This window comes from Stegodyphus dumicola, chromosome X1 (assembly GCF_044657685.1).
Source record: "Stegodyphus dumicola isolate Sdum_Otavi_A_Nest chromosome X1, ASM4465768v1".
NCBI lineage: Eukaryota > Metazoa > Arthropoda > Arachnida > Araneae > Eresidae > Stegodyphus > Stegodyphus dumicola.
The window spans coordinates 48,690,121-48,713,143 of record NC_140780.1 but is presented as its reverse complement, the minus strand read 5'-3'; the positions used below and the strand labels follow the sequence as shown (position 1 = coordinate 48,713,143).

General features: G+C 32.3%; 1 protein-coding gene across 4 annotated transcripts in view; it reads right to left on the bottom strand.

Annotated features, from left to right (window-relative positions):
- The window catches only part of LOC118191144 (palmitoyltransferase ZDHHC2), a 139,616-nt gene extending 119,143 nt beyond the window's left edge, over positions 1–20,473 (bottom strand). For all 4 annotated transcript variants that reach the window (XM_035361945.2, XM_035361946.2, XM_035361947.2 and 1 more), the window contains exon 1: positions 20,199–20,473. In XM_035361945.2, the coding sequence (XP_035217836.1) occupies positions 20,199–20,334 (136 nt within the window). In that variant the 5' untranslated portion in view covers positions 20,335–20,473. The remainder of the gene's footprint in view (positions 1–20,198) is intronic.
- Between the last annotated feature and the right edge of the window lie 2,550 nt (positions 20,474–23,023).

Genomic DNA, 23,023 nt, shown 5'->3' with positions numbered 1-23,023 from the left:
ACCATTCTTAGTTCTTGCACATGACTATCTTATACAGATAAAAACGCAAAAGATTTTTTCTGGAAGAAGCATAAGGCATATCAGTTTGGCAAGTATTGCATGGGCACTTGGACGACTGCTAGTCTATGTGTCATTGAAAGTTATGGAGCCTTATAAATACCCTAATAGCCACCATAGCATTGGATCTTAGTGAAACAGCTATATGAGTAAAGCATGTTGAGGTAAGGTAGGATGTATGTTAAGCACAAGTCAACAGCTGACTCGGTGTTTGCTCTCCCTCTTTTTGAAAGGTTGCTTTGGTTTATTTAATTATGCCAAAGCACTTGAGGTATATCTGCCGAAGGGAAAAGATGCCTTCGTGAGGACTTTCTAAGAGAAACTGGCTCATATACATGTTATACAGGAGAGAAACTATGAAAATGCCCATGCAACCAGGCTGTTTCACCAGGATTCAAGCCTTGGACAGAGCAACTAGCATTCAGCGACTTTACTCCTTGGCCGCTGGTGGGCCTCTTTTTAAAAGGAATGAGTGGCCCTGCTGTTATGTACACATTAAGAATTAGCATAATCTACTTAAATTGTGCAAATGTTTTACAGCATATGTGAAGCAGAGCTTAAAATCTTTCCCATCAGTAACTTTTGGTAATCATTTAATCATTTTTTGGGAAATTCATCTCCCCATGCCTTCCACATTATGTATATGAATTTTGGCTTCATTCTGTTAATTTTAGCTGCAGACGCCTTCAAATGGGGAAAATAAATTCACAACCACTCTGTATATCTAACTGAATTACTATACTATGAAAAATTAAATTTGCATGAATTTAATAGGCAATTTGCAAAACTTAAACATCAATGTGGTAGCTTAATATAAGAGTATTTTGTGAATAAAAAGCATGATACAGAAAAAAAATTCAGATTTAAGTATATCAAACTCTATGCTCTGGAAAATTGTATTTTAAGCACCCAGTACAGGATAATAAACATGTATGCATTCACATATTCCCCTTAGCATTTTTCCTACTAACTAAGACACACTTCATTTATTCAAATAATTTTCATCTTAATCCCTGAATTCAAGAAGTGAAACTTCCACAAGAATGATAATTTCTAGAACTTCTTAGATTATTATTCCTTGCAGCTGCATTTTAAGGCAAATTATTTACCCTTCAAAATCCTAGACAATGCCTTCATCCTCCCATCCCATGGAGATGAAAACAGAAATGAAGTGGATACAAAATATTAAGACAGCAACCCCTGAAAACTATGTCCGAGAGGTGATAAAGATGGATAAATTGTCTTTATACTCCCTGAGTATGGACATCTCTCCCCTTTTCGGAAATGCACGATAGTTGCAATAGTTAAACATCATTACATTTTCCTTCTTCAGCTGAACTACTGAACAAGCATACTATAATTTTCTTCCTTTTTGGTTCCTTTCAAAATTTGTTGTTACTAGTTTTTATCAGAAGTAATTTAATGATTAATGATGTAGTTTAATAAGAAATTTTGCTTCCATCTTAGTTCAAGGGATGCATTATCAACTTACAATGTGTATGTGTGTGTAAAGGCAGAAACAGTGTTCATTCTCAGCTTTTAAAGATGTTTAATTTTTTAGTAATACTAACACACTTAGCCATATATGCTTTTAATGTATAATATTCCCGTCTCCATTTTCAAATGTCAACTTAGTCAGTAAAAAGGGAATAATTATGCAAGTCAATTCGAGTCATGCTCAGATATATATATATCCAGTTAAAAATATGAATTTCAAGAAATAATTTTTGATTGTGACATAAAACCACTAACAAATAACATTAATTAAACATATCTTGACAAGTGAATTCTGCACGTTTTAAGTACAATATTATTCAGACCTACAGCAATATTAGCCCACAAAATTAATGACTTTGTTCCACGTAAGTAATATAACAGACAAGAGATCTATCAAAATTTCTTCATAAAATTATTATTTATAGCAAAAATCTGAAATATTTTTTTTTACTTATATATTAAATACTGGCAAAATTTTATAGTTTAAAGTTACTTATCAGGTATAAGCTGGTGGTCTTTATGACTTATTTTTTAAAAGAATCCCAAAGTATTGATATATATACAAACATTAACATACGAGAAGGAAATACACTTCAGCAATTTAAAATACAAATGCTAATTACTAAACAATGATAATGTGATACATTAAAAAATAAAACACATTCTCCTCTTAATCTTCTATAATTTTGTTTTACACTTTTTTATTTTTCTCTTCAAGTACACAGTGGTCTGTTTTTGCTTAAAAAAAATCAGAGAATTGCAGAGATATGGCAAAATACAAACCCAGTAATACCGGCTATTTACTAGATGCATTCCTTGTTGTTCCCTTAAAGACTTTGCATCAGAATTATGTACTGCTGCAAACATTTTACCGCAGCTTCTTCCACTGCTGGCAAATTCCACAAACACAACTTTTAAAATTAAGCTTAAGGCAAAAAATATCATGATTTTGTTTACAGAAGCCGCTGGAATACAACAAAAAGATTGCATGTGAAAATGGCAACATTGCCCGACTAAAAGGATTATTACGAGCATGATTGCTAGTTTGGCACATTCTGAAAATCTGGTGACATCCACTGAGATGCTTGTGACATCTTGTGAGCAATTAAATAATTAAACTAATTTCTATTAAATAATATCTCCAAAACATACATCTTAAATCACTGGCAATGCTTCAAAAGACAGTGAATATATTTAAGTACATTTTTTTTTAAAAAAAAGTAATAAAAATGCATACAGCAACAAAAAAAATTTCATATTTTACACCTGTTACAGACCACTAAAACCTTCATTTTTTACAGGGAGATTACATCTATTACAGCATATATATATATATAGCCTTTAGAACCAGACGCTGATTAAACAATCCCCATATTACTTGCGTGATAAGATTAAAAAATTCTGAGACATAATACAATTCCTTACTAAAAGTTTACATTCCAACACTCAACATTCAAATTCCCTTGCATTTTTGCCAATGGTTGCACAGCTTCTGAAAGAATTACTGTAATCCACCTTTTGTAAACATCCATTGTCTCCTTCGGCATCATTTGTTGATGCAAATTGGCTATCCTGAATATTTTGTTTCATTCGAGGAAAGAAGTAAATATCACAGGTTAAGTAAGTAATGCGGAAGCATCTTGATACTTATTATGAAGAGAAAAATTTGTGTTTAAAATTAGGACTGGAATATTTAGATTATGGTTAACAAGTGAATTTTAAATCACTGATTCATATTTTAAAACTGACTCACACTCGTATCACATATGGAGAAAGCCATGAAACTGCCATGCTGAAAAACGAGAATGCAGATGACGCTGCTTAACCCTTTGACGTGTGGTGGTCGTGCCCTGAAACCACCAATTTTCGAATTTTTTTCTCTTCTTTCCAAAATTTTTGAGTGAAAATCAATTGATTACTGATCTTTTACCTCTAAATAACACAAAATGACTGTAGAATCATACATTTTTTAAGTCTTAGTACTTCAAATCGGCTGCCTTTTAAAATTCGTTTTCAATGAGACAACTTCCGTTTATTAATATAAACAACTTTAAATTTCAAAAGTTATTCATTGCACATCATGGTTTCTATCGTGAACAATAAAAAATTGCAATAATTATTAAACTGCATATATAAAAAAACCCTATCTATATTTATGGCATTTGCTCTGTGGTTTCAGGGCACGACCACTGCATTACTAGAGCATTGTGTCACAATGCTCACAATCTTCTAGACACTTGGTAGTCGCGCCTTGAAACTACTGCTCTTCACAATGGAGTTTGCTTGCTTTTCAACTAGAAATGTTTAATTTTTCCCAGATATAGATAAGGGGCTTTGAAACCATAGAGTTATTTTATTACTAAACAATACATGCACCTACCCCGTGAAAAGGTCTTTCTTTTCCAGAGATTTTTCTCTGATCAACACACTTGCCTTTCAAGCTAGTATTGTGATTTTATAAATTATTTGGTGTGGTTTAAATTTAATGTCAATATAATTTGCTATAATCAAAAATAGAAATCGTGTAAAAGTTTTATTTAAATTAAAAATATTTTCTAAATATTTTGGGGCGAAATACGAATAAAATAAATATGAATGGGAAAGGAATGATCCTTACCAAAGCCAAAAAGACCAAGCCCCTCCCCCCATTAACATAAAAAACCACATATTTCATCATGTGCCAGATGAAAAGGAACTAAATAACGCTGGACATATATACCAGTGAAATTTAGAAGATCCAGGCAGTGTACATTTTGTAGCACAAGGAAGAAACCTCATAGAACAAGATACGTATGTGAAATAAACAATGTAGATCTATGCATGTACCAAAAAGACAAAACATGCTTTGAACACTGTCACAAAAAAATGTGTTCTTTGAAATTTAAAAAGAAAACAATGAGTTTTTTTTATCCTTACTTTACTGAGTTTTTTATCCATTTATCCGAATGTCCTTATTATGTAGGTACTTGTATTTTCACTCCTATAGAAAAATTACATAAATGTTTATTTTAAAATTTTTCTGACCATTTTTTTTTTCATTACTAAAATAATGCAAAAAATTTATATATAATGCAATTCTTGCATAATTTTTTTAAAAATTCGTAAATCTCGTCATTTATTGGAAACGCTCATGGAAAAGTAAGTCTTTTTTCCCTACTACCTTAGCAAGTTTCAAAGTCCTAGACGCATGCTGGTTTCGCAGTGCAATCACCACAGAACAATGGGCAAGAGTACAGTACCCACAGAACAATGGGCAAGAGTAGATTTTTTTAAATTCATATATTACTTGTTTCTAGGATCATAATATTCAATTTCTAGAGTTTTTAGTTAAAAAAAAAAAAATTATAAAAATAATATAGCGCACGTCAAAGGGTTAACAAAAAGGGGAATGAACCATGTATTGGTTCATTAAGGAGGTATGATTCCCAGAAGGTTGGTCCACATTATAATAGGACATCCGTATATATGTTTAGTTTACGAGTATGCTGCAACCCTCCTGGCCGATAATAATTGGCCTCATGGTTAACGCAGCACACCCGACGTAGACAAACAAACAAAAAAAAAGTTAAATCTGTATATATGTATATAAAAAAGATAAATGATGAAGAATCATCTGATGCTTTGTGTCACTGTTCAGGCCACCTTTTTTTTTAATGCTGTTTCTATATCCCATACAGCTAGCTTATCTACACAGATCTGAACTTGAGTTGAACTACAAATATTCAACAATTTTAATGCTCGGTTTCTAGTCGGCACTTTAAATTAGACAAAAAAGCAGATTTAGACTGGTATAGAAAGGTTAAAAAAAGATACCGATTTCAAAAGTGATCAGACATAACCTGTCCAATGGGAAGTAATTGGTTTTGTGGGCAATTAGACATAGATCGCACTTCTTTAAAAGTTTAGACTTAGGTCAGTTTTTTAGAAGCTAAAATCTATATTTAGAGAAGAGGGATCTACGTCTGATTGCCCTTGGACAGTTTCATTTAAAATCTATCCCAAACTAAGGTTCCCCATTTTTTTCCTTAATTTAAAATTCTATATTGCATGTTTCTCTTCTAACAGGAGGAATCACATAAGCATCATAGACCAATATGTAGGCATGCTGTCCTTGTATCATTTCTGGGAGTCTGAAGTGTGATGAATGCTTCCACTTCATCAAACTTTAAGACTCCCACAAATGACAAAAATGTTTAAACAACAGCTCCTTGTTCATTGCATTGCCTTCAATACTATGAGAATAGGGCAAAAAATCCAGCAACACCTTTTCTTTGCTGCCATTTTTCTAGAATTTCTGTAATAGTGGCCAAGACAGTAATTTCCATGATGAAGAATTAGGCTTTGATTAACTATTAACTAATATTTCAACATTTGTGATGAGTTTATCCAAAAGTTGGATCACTGTATATTTATTAACTAGCCCAATATTTACATATTTCCCTTCTTTTCTATCAGGAGATAAAAAATGAGAGAAAGGGTACATGCACTGTATATTAAGATCCTCTGTCGAAATGCACTAGTTGACGCTCTTTGATAACGGTCATTATAAAATATTAATTTTTATTAATGAATAAAGCAGTATTTCACTGAAACTCATTAAGTGTATGAACACGTTTTGGGAGCCACAGTACATCCAAGTTGACAAAGAGATACATTAACATATGGCAGAAATTTTCCTGTGTAATGAATAAGAAAGCCACCCTTCTATACAGAATTTTATGTTCATAACGCTAAGAGGGTTAAAATGTTACAGATTGCAACGTTCACATCATATTAAAAAATAAATCTACATACATATATATGTATATATAAATTAATAAAAATTATAATTATATATACACACTATTGTTTGTGAAAAATGCAAATCGTATTTGAAAAACAACAACAACAAAAAGAAAAAGTGTCAGAGATCAGTACATTATGTGCCTCATGTTCAGTGACGAGAGCCTGCACACGTCATGGCATTGACTCGATACCAAAGTTCAGTATTGCCCCACCAAATGTACAACTGAGTCGCTGAAAAATGAAATCCCAGACTTGCACAACGGGAGACATATCTCGGGAATAAGCTGACCATGGAAGAAGTGAAACCTGTTGTGCCCTAAAGAAGGCTTGCATAGTACAGTGCTTAGAATTCATCAAAGAATAAGGAGGACCTCTGGCACCACAACTTCCCTTATATAGAGATCACTCTTGAGGTTGCCTGCAATCCGCACAAGATTGACAATTACACCCAGTAACTCCCCATGCTACCATGCCAGGCGTCTGTGCATTATGACATTGGATAACACACTGTGGAAGCAAATATTCCCCTCTGTAATGTCTGACACGTGCTCTTCTATCATTGTACTCCAGATTATAGAGATTCATTGTAGAAAACAACTTGTTGCCACAGGGCAGGCCACGCACTGTGCTGCTACGTCAGTTGAAGTCCGAGGTGTCTGATTGCAGGAGAATCCAGTGTAGAGAAACCCTTGCATGCAGTTCATGCTGCAGCAGACGGTGATGAACCATGAAGCTAGACAACACAACACCTATTGCCATGCTCCAATGCTGTGCTAACATATGAGAGGATGCTGTACAATCCATTAAAGCCATGCGGATGAGGTGTCTGTGGTCCATTCCATTGAGCTTTTGCGTGCCTCACTGCCAGGATTTTGCTTTGTTTCTTTCTCCTCTGCCCATTTCTTGAAACATGCAGCACTGGGGTGGCATTATGGCGTGTGCAGGTTGCGTTTCCTCGACATAAATGTCCATCTTTTCGCATATTGATGATGCAGTCTCGATCGAACTCCGTTAGTTGTTGGTATGGCACCTCTGCTATTGACGAGGCATACTGACCACTACTTAAACATTCACCAAAGACAAAGGATGATAAACAGATTTCAAGGCAACTTTTATATACATGGAACAAGCAGCTGGTTCTCATTCCCCGCATGCACAATCACTTTGTAATTGTAATCATTTGCATGTATTGCATCACTTTACATTTCCAGTAAGTTTGGTTCAATTTGCATAATTTTTTCAAGGTGTTGCAATTTTTACACACATATTTGTGTATATATATGCAAGATATAAAATAATTCCTCATTTTAATTTGGCTATGTTCCCTTCCTGTCTTAAAACTAATAGTGTCACCTGAAAATTAATCTACATTATGTCATCTGCAATGTGACGGCTCTTTACAAACTACAGTTCAAAGGTTAAGCAGAGGAACCAACTGTATAAATACCCCCAGTTGCTGAATACATACTTTTCTATTCTATTTTACCCTATTAGCATATTTTTCCTTGCTTTCCTGTATCGTCTACTGTTTAAAGATGTGATAAGTTATGTAAAATTGTGGGGGTGCTTATCACACCCATAAATAGATGATGTACCAAGAATGAAGAAGAAGATCTGTATCAAGATCCAGGACATCAAGCTATCTACACATACAACACATATATACAGTAATACCTTCCAATTAGGGACACCCACCTGACTAAACATTTTGCCTCTTAAATAGAGGTGTCCTTTCTTCAGAGGGTACATATTAAAAAAAATTAATTAGAATTCTGGTTGTATCAAGCTTTAAATAAATGACATATAAGTATGTAAAATAGTCACAGGTATTTATTTGAATTTAATGAAAAATTAAAATTTTTAATTCAAAAGTTTAATTATTGCAAAAATGTCTGAAATGAACAATACAGTTTGTACTTATAAAAAATTTATTGAAAGTAATCCATAATGAGTTTTTTGAAAAATCTGTGCACTGTAAATATATTTTCCCACATGTTAATGTCACTGATAATCTTCACTGTCACTAACAATTATAATGATTTTTTTTAATTGGGAGGCGTATTTTAGAGCATCTGTATTGTTTTATGTCACAATTTTTGTTTGGGTCTTTTTTGTCTTCCTTGCTGCTTTTCATGCTATTTTTGTTAAAGCTTACATCATCGAGTACAGTTGAAAGAAAAGAGTTGAAGTCATCATTAGTGTCTTTAATACACAAATTTTCATCAATTTCTAAATATTCCTTCATGCGAGCTTTGCCAAAGATTGCCAGGTTGAAACAATTCAATAATTTCAGATGGCACTTGAAAGTGGAATTTCAGAGCCTGCTGTCTTAAAACAATGCTAACACAACTTTGTGATAAGGATTTAACAGCCTTTATTATCCACTGCATGGCACTCAATATACTGACGCATTCAGCAGGCTCTCTCTACAAGCAGCTAGACAAAGAAACATGCCGTTTTCTGTAATGAACTTTAAAGCTTCTACCTTGGTCCAAAGGCTGTAACACTAACATTGCATTAACCTTTTCGCGTGGGCTCGAAAATCAGTTGTGTACCTTCATTGGGGGCTCTTGACTCAGTGGTTATGCAAAGGGGGAAAAATTATCGAATAGAGTCTTGACGACTAGCTCTTTTGTCGGGCAGGCAGGGAAACTGTCATGATTTCCTTTCAATCCAGTTCCAATGTCCTAGGCGTTAGAATGCGGGATGCACTAATCACTTTCACATTGCAGGTAGATGAATGCAGTTTTCCAAAGGGGGGAAAAATATTATTTTATCTTCTTCAGATGAAATGTATGCTACAACTATAAAATTTTGTTCTAAAAAGTGTTCCATTTTATGATTAAAATAGTTTTTTAAACTTGCACATAGATTATGTACTAAAAAAATAAGCGAAGCAATCGGAGTTAAATACATTCACTTGTCATCGTATCAAGAATTCAGCGAGTTAAAATATTCAAACATTTCCAGCAAACAATACATACATTTTCATTTTTAATAGCATTATTATTCTGATGTTGAAGAGCAAATTAAATAGAGTTTGTTTACTACAAAGAAACTAAAAACTTTACTAAAAAGCATTTCCGGATTCCAAAATGAGTGTTATTAGTTTTACACCTCTGGTAATATTCATTACTGGAGAAATAGAAATTGGTCACTGCATTTGTACTGCACTAAAAATTTACAATGCATGAACTAAGAAATTTTTTATTTATTTTTCTTCCATGTGGCGTTGCAAATAGCGATCCCAGAGTTGATCTGCCTTTACATCAGGCATATAAGATGTTCAATTTTTTTAACTGCTTCATAGTTTTTGGTTCAAGAAAGAAATGCAGATGCAAACCCTGGAGCTTTAGAAAATAAAATCCTTGTTGAGTTTTAATGTACTCAGTAACAAAAATTTTGTTTTATCACTTAGTGATATAAGATATTACTTTGTTTGATAACTGTTTGATAATTTATATTGCTACACCATTTTTTCTTTGAATGCAGAATTGCATATACAGGAACGCATCGCTATTTCAGAAAGTAAACATCTTTGTTGAATAGCGAAATATTTGTTCAGTTTTTTATGATCTACATTTTCAGAATGCATTTTCAAAATCACCTTTGAGGTATCAAACTGTTATACGAAATTTTCAGATCTCAAGCTATTTACACTTGCTTTCTTTGGGAGTAATGAAGCTGGGAATGAAGATTCGTACTGAGTTGATGAATATTAATGAAGATTCGCACTGAGGAATAAATTCAGGGAACTAAAAAGTGGTACACATCTGAATTCCTGTATACATGCTTGGTATTTCAATATCTAAATTTGATTCCCTCCAAAACACAGTTCTCATGTAAAATGAATTACTTTCTGAACGCTACTAGCAAATGAGTGGTCAAGGCCGCTGAATACTGTTAGTTCGACGTCAGTCGATCGAGCTGGCCGCATGGTCGGTTTTCATAGTTTCCCTCATGTGAAACATGAGTTCGAGCCAATTTCCTCTAAAAGATCCCTACGAAGGCATCTTTTTCTTTAGGTAGGCAGCCTTCGTGTGCTTCTTCATATTCAATTAACCTAAACAGTGTCAAATTTTTGAACTAATTGATATAGATATGACATTATAGATGCAAACATATAATAACGGATAAATTAATAAGTTTTCAAACTTTTTGAATTAGAAAATGTTCTATAATAATTGCTTTAGTAAAAATTTATATTTCATTTGTCACACAATTAAAATTCATTTTGTCATCAAAATTATTCATAAAAGGAAACGCTCATAAGTTTAGCTTTCTTATTTTGAATATAATTTTATTTTTATTTGTCGGATTAAAGAAAGAGTTATCTACCTTAGTGAAAGGGGCTATCGTGGAGCGCCTTAAAAAAAATTGGCTGATATACCCTAATTATATGTGAGAGAACAAGAAAAGTTCATGCAGTCAATCCGTTCATCAGAATTTGAATCCAGGTTAAATTATCAGAGTTAAAGAAATATTATCCACTCGGCCGCTAGTTTTCATTTAGAATATAACAAACCAAAATTTCACTCAAGTGAGCAGTAATCGTGGAATGTATATCATTTAGAAATAACATTAAAATTAATTTTCATCACCTGAAACATTTATATTTATTTACACTGCCTTAACATGCACATTAAAAAAATGGAATAATGTGGTAGAAACACTTATGAAAAGAATGAAACAAAGACAATTTCAAATTCGAATTGAAACCAAATTAAAAAGAATTTAATCAGAAATAACTGAAAAAATTATGCATTTTTAACTACATTTAAGCTTTTAAAATAATTTCCAAAGAATTTTAGCAGTCAAACTTAAAAAAAATAAATAAAATTTCTTAGATATTTGACCTCCAAGCCATATTTGCACAGGAAAAAACCTGAAAATGCAAACGCATGTGAATCGAAGTAACAAATTATTCTTTTTATTTTCTTCTCTCAACAAAATATTTCCTAGAAGATACCAAATTTGTCAGCAACACATGTGAATTCAAAACACGGACAATTTTCCCCAATCCATTAGCAGAATCCCACTAAAGAACGCACTCTACGGGGTGTCATAAAATAGTCATCAAGCCTCAAGTGCTAGAATTCCTACTCCTGCCACCAACGACAAACTGTCCCGAGACCCCAGTTGCTGTATACTTACTTCGGGACACATATGTCCCGGCCCCCGGCAAAAGGTTAAGTGGGTTCAGTTTTACATTTGTTGCATGGCCTGGCAAATTATCAAGAAATAGCAGAACTTTCCTTTTTTTTCTTTTTTAACACTGTTTCATCAACAGTAATCAACCATTCTGACATTATGCTTTGAATCATCCACGGCTTTTTATTCTGATGCCCATGGACCGATGCAACTTTTGGATTGATTTATTTGAAGCATCTTGGTTTTCTGGCTTTTCTAATTACAAGTGGTTGCACAAACTTTCCCTCTATATTACAACAAAGTAGCACAGTGGGACATTCCTTGGAGCTTTTACACCATTGCACTTTTCTCCTTTGAAACACAGTTTCATTTGGCAAAATAATCCAGTTTCATCTGCACTGTAGATGTTTTTAGCCTCATATCCTCGATAAATTTTATTTAGCTTTTTAATCCAGTCTGTTATATGTTACATATGTACTGATTTTCCTTCATCACAAATAGTCTTAAAGGTAACGTTATGTCTTTGCTTAAATTTTTCTAGCCAAACATTTGATGCTCCAAAGTTCTGCAGTGCTAGACTTCTCGAAATTTCTTTTGCCTCTTCTTGGAATATTGTTTGCTCTCGTAAAACACAACCAATTGAACAAGTATTGTAGAAATATTACATGCTTCAAATTTTCTAAATTTTACAACCTTGGAATGTTCATCTGAACTAGTAATCCATAATATTTTTATTTCTTGTCTATCTTTTAACATATGACTAACTGAATTTTTACTTACTCCAAATTTCTGCCCTAAATTTCTATAACTAAGCTTTTCAAATTTCCATTACACGAATTACATTAACTTTTTATAATTTTATAATTAATTTAAATAATAGTTAATTTTTTCCATTTTTTGAAGCCATGTTAGATAACATATGTAGAAAGAGCACATAAGTACAATTGTTTTGCTTCCCATTCCCAAGAATTAAGAATAGAAATGTTCACTCTATACACATTGCGAGATTAATGCAATGTTACTTTAGCTACGTCTTCAGAATATACTGGAGTATCTTAATGATCTAGAAATGAAGTCTTAGGATGCAGATATTTGCTTTTGGCTAGGCTGTCTACTAACTGATTAATTGTTTAAAAAAGTTATTCAAACTTTCTGATACAATACTTCGAAGGACAATCAGGTATTGTGTGACCAGCATCTATTCCCTCCCCCAGGCTACTAATTACCCTTCGCTTGAATGACGCTTTTCAATAATAACTTATGAATACTGATGCAGCTCAGAAATGATATTACTTCTGAACAACACTAGACACCTGGATTTTAAAATGCATGAACTGAGCAACATGTCAATCGCTTAACTTGCAAATTTCATGTGCACAGAAGTTTAATTTTACATGCAGTTGCAGATAAATTAATGCAAATAATTATGTAAGTGACCACAACTAATTGTCCCTTAAAAGTAATAAACACAGTTTTTGGCGGGATTGTGTGTTGTATGGCAACCCTGTTGACCTTGAAAAATCTTTTGCTGGAGTGGTTTAATTGCTTGTTGGTTCATGTCGTGTGTGTTTAGAAATGGCCTATGTTGCAATGATAGATGTGGTGGCAAGATTTCAGTCATATATTTTAGATTTTGTGGAAAATAAATTTAGTATTAAAAGGTACAATGTTGGAGTTGTTAATGAGACTTTTGTTCACGGGTGTGTTTATGAGGATTGAAGCGTATTTTTGGAATTTCTGTGGGACTTTTAAAATGGAGTCTGAAATGCGGAGCTGCTATGAGAACTCGGATGACAAAGGGCGTTTCTGATAGTTCTTGTGTGGATTTGCAGTCAAATGGTTGCTGGTAAAGTATGTGGCTGTCAGCGGAGTTTAAGATTTGGATTGTGGTTTTAGTGTAGTAAGTTAACGTTGGAGGAAGTTTTTATTGTTACTTTCAAAATTTTAAATCTCAGAAAGACATGCGATATAAAAAAATTGTGGCCCTTTTGTTCAGAGATGATGTGTGACTGGTGAAATTTTATTCAGGAATGTATTATGGTAAGTGCATTTTATTTTACTGTTTTTATTTTGTAGAATGTTATGTTCATTGTTTTTTTACTATAAATTTCTGTTGTTATTGTCATTTTTTGAATTGTTTGTAATTTAGTTTAGTTTATTTGGTTGATTTGTGCACAATGCTTGGATTGTGCAATCCGTAGATTTTTTTAAAGTTTAAACAGAATGCTGTGTATATGGTATTCTTTGAAATGTATTGTTGTTATGTTCATTTAATGAAGCGAGGTGTATGTAGTTTATAGAGTCCTTCGCTGCCTAGAATGTGCAATTTGTAGATGTTTTTTTAAGTTAAAGCAAATCGTTGTGTACATCGATTTTTGTCAAATATTTTTGGTTAGAAACTTCGCGTTTTTGCTATCTAAATTTTTTGTTTTTGTTTCGGATTTTTAGCTTAAATTGTGTCTTCCAAACCTGGTTTTTGCATGTGCGAAAATAGCCTTTTTGGAGACATTTTAGGCTTAAAATTCGAAACGTAGACAAAAAATTCAGGTAATAATATGGTGGCATGGAGTTTCTCGCCAAAAATGTTTGGCGACCTGAGGACGCATATATGAGTAGTTTTGGATGCCATTTTACTTGGGAGAGCGTCGCATGTAAACAGGAATGGTGCCAAAAAATTGTCAAAGGGAAACTTGAAGTATATTCCCCCCCCCCCTAAAAAAAAAATTGAAAATAAGGATAGATTTAGCAGTTTAAATAAAGTACAGTAAGCAGAGAAGAAACTAGACAAATTTACTTGCTGGAAACATGTGCAATATTGAAAGATATAAAAAAATTGATCTTTGTCAAAATGTATAACGATTTAATTTAAAATACTGAAATAAATAAATTTTCACAAAAGATGATGTAAGTACACTGCACAAAAAAAAAAAAAAAAAAAAAAAAAAAAAAAGAGGGGGACAGTTCTATATCTCTTGTTCTACTGGGCCGACTGACGAAATTCAACTTTCATTTTTCATGTCTGGAAAATGTGACATATATGTATTAGATTTATATACAGCATTGTTTGAATATAGGTATTTTGACACAAAAATCAGACTTTTTTTGAAATGACATATAATTTTTTTTCCATATTTTAAGAGTCTACGACTCAAATTATGCCAAACTGCCAAGTTTTGTAAAAGTCGCACAAATAGTTTTTAAAAAATTAGCTCTGAAAATTTTAGCTCCTTTATGTTAATTGAATTTGATATATATTTATTAATATCTCTTTTTTATTAAACTTACTTAATTCCTTCTTCCATAATTCAATACTTAAGTTTAATCTAAATATAATTCGCACATTTTTAATTTTTTAAAAAAATTTTTGTATTATAACCTTTAAAATTTTTAACATCATCTTAAAGAAGTGTGCTTCTAAGCATATCTACAAAAAATGAAGAGTTTTTTATTCAAAATTTCCCAAGGTATACGTAAATTCACATTTTGGCGTGTTTTGAAATTTGGCATATTTAATATAAGTGATAATAAGGATAATGTGGTTTATGCACTTTGATAAAATTTTTTGAAAGAATGAACGATGGACCTTTTTTCATCTTGCGCACCAATGAAAAATAAGGAAATTAAGTAGGTTACTATAAATAAAGAATTCCGCCAAGTGAATTCTTGGCGCAACCTGAAAAAAATTTGCCAAGTTAAGACCCAATAACATGGCGAACAAATACTAATTCAGAAGTGAAAACAAAACAAATCAGTGTTATATTTTAAAATTTTCACAGGACTCGTTTCGATGGTTTTACCGAATCACCATCCTCAGCTGCAAAAGCACAGATGAATGAGATAGGATATAATGATTAGATAAGATAAGAAAGCCTGGACAGAAAATAAGCTAGTGGCGCCATCTGTTGATAAAAACCAGAACTAAAACATAATTTTTTTTAAAGGCCGAAGACAGAGATGGATTGGAATTAGGATCATTAACTATAACAGAAAGATTTTTTTTTGACTGTGAAATGCCTCTAGAAAATCCAGTTCTCCAATGGAAGATTTATTATTTAAAAATATAACCCCGATTTTTGTTGTTCGACTTCTGGATTAGTATCTGCTAAGTTTTTAAATTTCTCACCAAAAATTACAAAATTTAATATCTAGCATAATCTGAGTCATAGAATCGAAATAAGGAAATTGATATGTTATTTCAAGAAAAGTTCGATTTGTGTAAAAATACCTATGTTAAAATAATGCTATATATAAATCTAATATATATCTTAAGTCACGCTTTCGAGACATGAAAAATGCAATTTGAATTTCATCAATCGGCCCAATAGAACGGGAGCTACAGAACTGTTGCATTTTCTTTTGTGCGGTATACAAGCATTATATTTGAAATCACGTATACAGTACAAAGTCTGTAATCAGGACTTGTCAGGACTTAGGCAATTCCGGATTAGGGGTTTTTCCGGATTATAGATCATCATTTTAAATCTGGTAAGATGACATGCAGAAATTATATAATTAAAAATATGAAACTGTAATTTATAAAATAAAGAGAAATTATGATCTAAAGGGTATCAAATTTTACAAAAAAAAAGCTTAATATTTGTATACTTTATTAAACATTTCTTTCAACATGCGCATGCATAAAGTTTGTGGCTGCGAGGTCCGGATTATAGACCATTCCAAATTACGGACTTTGTACTGTATATCAAAATAAAAAAAATAAAAAATAAATAAATAAATAAATAATAATAATACAGTCAAAAGTCGTTAATTCGGACACCCATAATCCGGACCTCAAAGCTAAAAACTTTCTGTGCATGTGTGGCGTTCACGCATGCCCATAGGCGTTTGCGCGTAAGACCTTTACGGCTGCAAATATACATGTGCGCATGCGCATAATACGTTTCCGCATGCGCGTTTAATGTATAACGGACGGTATAAGCTAAAACTATCTAATTATTTATTTCAGTTAATGTTGCAGATTGCATTGTTCCTTAATCTTCGAATTGGATCCGGCTTATTATTTTTTGCAGACTGTTAGAGCAATTTTATAAAAGTAAGTTTGAACTTCCGATTACATCAAATAGAATTTCCGATATATATTGATATACAAAGCGAAAGTATTTTTCGAAATCCATTAAACAAAAAGTGGAATTGCTGTAAAAAATGGATAAAGGCATATATCCTTTGATTATCTATACATTTCGAAATATGTTTATCAATTTCACGCTGCTCTGCGGGGGGGGAGGGAAACGACACGGCGCGCAATGAATTGGAAGTTGATCTGTCAGCACTATGCTTATCTTCAGAGCAGATGTTTTTATTTTATTTGGCTTATAATTCTTTACTAAATGTAGTACTTCATCTCGATGTATTCTGTCTTTGATATGATTTAAATCAAGTTCCTTGTCATTATAATTCGCTTCCGATAGTGAAGAAAGTGACTCAGAGGTTATTGAAAACGAAAAAATTTCCATTGACAAATTAGTCGGTACTCTCGACACAGCAATTAGAGGACTTGAACAGCGGAACTTTGTAACTAAACAAGAAATTATGTCTGTTTAATAGAATTAAAGAGAAAGTATTATCACATGAAACGGAGCAAATTAAACAACTTACATTGAAAGAAATGTTTAATAAAGTAAACAAATAAATATTTAACTTTTCCTTTTTGTAAATTTTGATACCCTTTAGATCATAATTGCTCTTTATTTCATAAATTACGTTTTGATATTTTTAATTTTATAATTTCTGCATGCCATCTTACCAGATTTAAACTGTCAATCTATAATCCGGAATCGCCGAAGTCCCGATGAGTCCGGATTAACGACTTTTGACTGTAATAACAACAGATTTTCTTGACAGCTGTCAGTAAAATTTTTTAGTACTTTCGGATTATCTCCCCCCCCCAAAAAAAAGTATTTATGCGGCACAGCAATATGTCACCAAAATAGTTACATATCAACCCGTAATTTTTCAAAAACATTATGAGCTTTTATGGAAAAATTATCACTATTTTTTTAGCTTAAACTCAATTTAAAAATTTGTGCTTGTGAGATTTTCCTACGATAGAAGAAACAGAGATGAAACTTCTACAGGAATTCTACTTTGAAAAAATCCTTTCTCAAAGTGATTGCAATGAAATTTCCACCATAATATTAAAAAAAAAAATAATAATAATAAAAGTAGTTCGCAATCAGTTTTACCGATTGTTTCTTGTAATATAGTTGAAACTTAAAATAAATATAGGCATGTAATATATACTTTTTTACAATTAAAAAAACTGTTCTTTTCCTTCTGTAAAATTCAACAGACCGGCCAAGGTGGTTGCGATAATATGCAAGTACAGAATAAGTGTTTATGTGGCAACCTACGGATGCTTGTAGCACATGATCGGTTTGATCAATGCGAAATGCTGAAACTGTACAGATGCTCAATCTGTGCAATTCTCTCATTTTCTTTTGAAGCAACAACAAAGCACTGTTCATATGCGAAGAACAACACAAAACAGGAGGATTTCTTAGAAAAGTTAAGTGTTTTATTAATATTGTTTTTTAAATCAGAATTATTCATTGCCCTTTGTATGGAATTCTTAGTGCAGAAACAATTTCAAAATGGCTTTTATCTTTCACACATTAGTTTGCTAAAAAAAATAATTGCCAGCAAGTTTGCGAACATTCTCCAAAGTCAGCAGCAAGTTCGCAATTTGTTGGTAGAAGTGCAGATTATTAAATTTATTAACGGTGCTTTTATTATTTAAAATTAATTTATGAAATGTAGTGCTTATTTTTTTTTTTTTTACATAAAATTTCATGCATCTAATTTGAGTAAGATTCAAAATTAAATTAATTATTGAAAAGTTCAAAGATTAAAAAGTATAGTAGTCATTAATTTATTTACGCATAAAGTTTAATTACATTATATTCCACAGCAGATTTGATCGTCATTATGTGCATACTTTCTTTTTTAAAATCTGAATATGATAATAAAATTAATTCATATTTAGTTCTAAAATACTGCATAATTTTTTGATATCATATAAATATTACCTAATACAGCAGAACACAAACCTCAAAGCTCCTAAAAAATACTCTCTAAAATGTAATGTAAGCAAGTATATAACTATGTTGCATACTGGCTGTCAGGAGTTGACATCTGTCAAGACTTCAAGCAAGTCTCCGTTGCATCAGAGTTCCATATATCATCAAAAATAATTAGCTTCACAGAGGTCATTGAGAATAAAATGTGCCTGAACAGCAGCTACGACTCATTTCATGAAAACACCATTTTTTAGATTCAAACAAAACGGCGAATCATCAAAATAGGAAACTGTCAATTTAAATTGTCACCGATATTCTCAAATCCCAATTAGCTAACATTATTGCTGAGCAAAATCAATATTAATTTTAAAAACTCACAAGTTACTTACAAGAAACTATCTGCCTTCAAGTTTTACATTAATTTAGGTTTTAGGATTTTTGCTATGAATGCAGATAATGAACAAAATACATTCATCGATTTCAAATCACTAAGAACCACTGATTACAGGACAAGACACCTGATAATTAGTAATTTCTTCAACCTGGTCATATTCATAAACCTTTCTTCTGCAGATTTTATTACAACACCAGTTTCCAACTAAAACAAATATAGTAACTGTCAAACTCATTTGACAACCAAGCACACTCTGTAAAAACAGCATTTAACTTAAAGGTTTTGAATAACTAATATTAAAATATAAGTCTACACATAATTTATTTAGGTACAAGTTGCTGGCTTTTTGCTTTATTCATTTCAAATGAAAAGTCCACTTTTATTTCAAAAACCTAATCAAAATGTCTTCTACATTATTTTACTTTTAAAATTTAAAATTTAGACATTTAAAAAAAGAATTTTTTTCCTATTAGCATAGTTGGCATTTGCATGAAGTTCAAATGTATCTGCTAAACTAAATGTAGCCTTCAGATCTCCATCATCTATACTATATGGCTAGCTCCAAGGGGGGGGGGGAAAGCTCTCAGTGCCTTATACAGTTAGGTACTTATTCTAAATGTGGATAAATATGCGCATTTACGCTGCAATATGCTAAATTTATATTTTTTAAAAAGTCACAATCATATTGCAACAGTAGTATTTCTAAATAGAAAGCCACAGGAGAAAAAAAATGCAATCATTATACATTATACACATAAAATTCTGTAAGGAGAAATAAAAATTTCTTTACATGCTGAATTATATAATAAGTACGATATTAAATTTGCAGTTCTGTTTAAATTTATCCATTCATTAAAAATACTTAGAACAGAGAAAAATTTTAGTTAAGTTAACATGAACTAAAATACTTCAGATAAATCTGTACACATACGGCAAAAAGTTAAAAAAAAAAAAAATTCAAATTCGCACAAAAAGAATATATAGCAAACGAAAAAAGGTACCTTCCACAATGCATTTCAGTCGTTGTTTCATTTGACAGCTGCATAACGCATGAATACTGACTTAACACATATTTTTAACTTAAGATATCTATTTCTCACTTTCAGTAGGATTTTACTTGAACTTTTAATTCCGATTCTACTGGTAACATAAGCAAGACAATCATTTAAATGAGTCTGTTTATTCTCAGGGTTCAATATGACAGGATGTAAACATATACTCTTTAATCATAAAAGGATAATAAGTTGTAATATATAAATTATATACTCATTACTTACAGAAGCAAAGTTGTATCACATAGGCATAATACGACCACGCAACGATCGTAGCAATAAACAAAACTGGAAACCACTTAAACAGACGAACACAAAGGGAACATTTTGAGCTTATACTCTTCATAATTGTAGGAGGCATTTTCTACAAAATCTGAAATAAAGACTAAATGACATAACAACTTAATACGTATTACTACCCGCAACACCACTCTCCAAGTTTTATCAGACGACCCCTGCAACATTCATTTCTAGTAGCCATTGCGAGTTGAAGTTGAATTACGTAATCGGCTAGTCAAAATTATTGAGCTCCACCAGGCAAAAATTTTGCGCGCATCAAAATCGAAACCAAATACAGTTCAAAGCAATAAAAAATAAGGTAAATGTTTACTTGATCCTTCGGGTGTTTGACGTTGGGGCGGGGTGCTGCCGTTGTCTAAAATCCAAAAGTACTACTGTAAAATTGGCAAAATAACATTTATTTATCGCATACATATTCAAAGAACACCGTTAAGTACTTACATATTATCTCGTAGACCGTAAAAGTTGGCTACCATCGAACCATGAAAATACAATCAATAGTAAGACTCAGAAGCGGTGTAACACCAGGGTGCCTGGGTCAAGGACACTACTCCTTGTCGAAGAGCTGAGAAAGGGGAAAAGAGCTGGCTTGAGTCCTAAAGATACATGTAATACATACAATACAGATAGTGTGAGAAAACTGGTGCACTTAAATCATAGCAAAAGTCATAAAATACAGTACAGGTAAAGTAAATCAAATTAAACAATATGAGTACTAAGTATGGCCATAGACCGTTTACAATTATTTGGGTCATTTACATCATAATCGTAGACCCTTATAACAAAGTTGTTGATATTTGCGAGGTTAGCATAAAAATTCCGAGCAAGCCGGCTATAAAAATATTTTAGTTCTTCAATGCCTAATTCATCACGAAGTTTTTGATTTAGAACGTACCAGGGCGAGTTGCTGATCTGTCTTAGGACACAATTTTGTGCCTGCTGTAACTTTTTCCTATATGATTTGCATGAATATGCCCAAACCGGGCAGGCATAACATAGTATGAGACGCAATGCAGTTTTACAAATAAGCAACTTGTTATCTATTGAAATTACACTGTTTCGAGAAATTAAGGGGTGAAGTGTAGCTTTACTAATTCTAAACGTTTTAAGGATAGATGTTATGTGTGGGTACAATGAGAAAGTGTTACTGAGGATCACCCCAAGATACTTGGCCCATAGGATATCTTTTCCGTAAAGTTGCAGATTTTTATTGAATTTGTTCTTCTTGGTAAAAATGATTGCTTGAGTCTTATCTATACCCACACAGCACACTTAGTTGCTATGACGTTGCAGTGACCTCTCAATGCTGCATTTTCTTCTCATTACATTTGTGACCACGGCACAACGTCCCAGAAATGTCGCATTGTGATGTGGATGTGAATGTCGTATGGATGTCTTTGTAACTTCTTGTGTAGTTTCTTGAATTTAATTACTTCTGTACTTTAAAAGAAGACTCAACTAATGAGTATATCTCAAGAATTCAAAATTTCATTATTACAATTTTAAACAGTTCACATGACATTCAGCTAGCACAGTAACACGTGCATCACAACAACGGAATCGCATAGCATAAGCGCCATTAAAGTTAAAGTTATTTTAAATATACATCACATCCCTTCCTCCAGTTTATAAACAATAATAAAAATACCAAATAATATCAATACAAGTATATTTACAATATGACATACAATAACAAAAAAAGTTACATAAAAATGATATATGCAATACGTTACATTATTTTATTCCGTGACAAAGCCTCTATATCTTGAAGGTTGTCTAATCAACCGTCCACTTCTTGTTATTGTACTATTGGATAGATTATTCTGTTGATTTCCTATATTAACAAGCACAGAAACATTCTCAGGGCTTCCATTTGAATTTTCCTCTTTGTCTAATACTATATCATCATAATTATTATTAACTTTGTAAGGTGATTTTGAAAATTTTATATGGCGTCTGTTTCTTCGCAATATTTTCCCATTTGAATTTCTTACAATATAGGATCTAGGAGCTTTATGTTTTGAAATTATTTCACCTTTATCCCATTGCCCAGTTCTAAAGTTGAACAAGGTTATACTATCTCCAGGTTTTTAACTCAGGCAGTTTCTGTGCGATTCTATCATAATAATATTTTTGCCTAGCTTGAAGTGCACGAAATTTAGAATAAGGTTTGTTTATCTTAGTATTTAACAATTTATTACTGATAGGTAATTTTGTGCTTAATCTTCTATTAAGTAACAGTTGTGCAGAAGACAAATTTATTCCACTAATTGGGGTATTTCGATATTCCATTAAGCCTACATTATATCTTGCACTTTCCTCATGATATTTTTCACTATTCCTACAGCTTTTTCAGCCAACCCATTACTTTGAGGATATCTGGGGCTACTAAATTTAAGTTCGAAATCCCAATCTTCAGCAAATTTCTTAAATAAGTAGCTATTACAGGGATTATTGTCGCAAACGACTTCATTTGCAATATCATACCTGGCAAAGATGCATTTTAACTTTATCATAATTTCATTTGCGGTCTTATCTTTTATGCTAGAAACCTCAATCCATTTAGAGTAATAATCGATAACTACTAAGTAATTTTGATTACCAAATTGCAAGATATCAAGGGCAATTTTTTCGAATGGTTTAGTTGGAATTTCATGTTGCATTAGAGGTTCTTTTTGATTTCTATTTCTGAATTTTTCACATATTTCACATTTGGAAACAAGCTGCTCAATGTCATTTGTCATACCTGA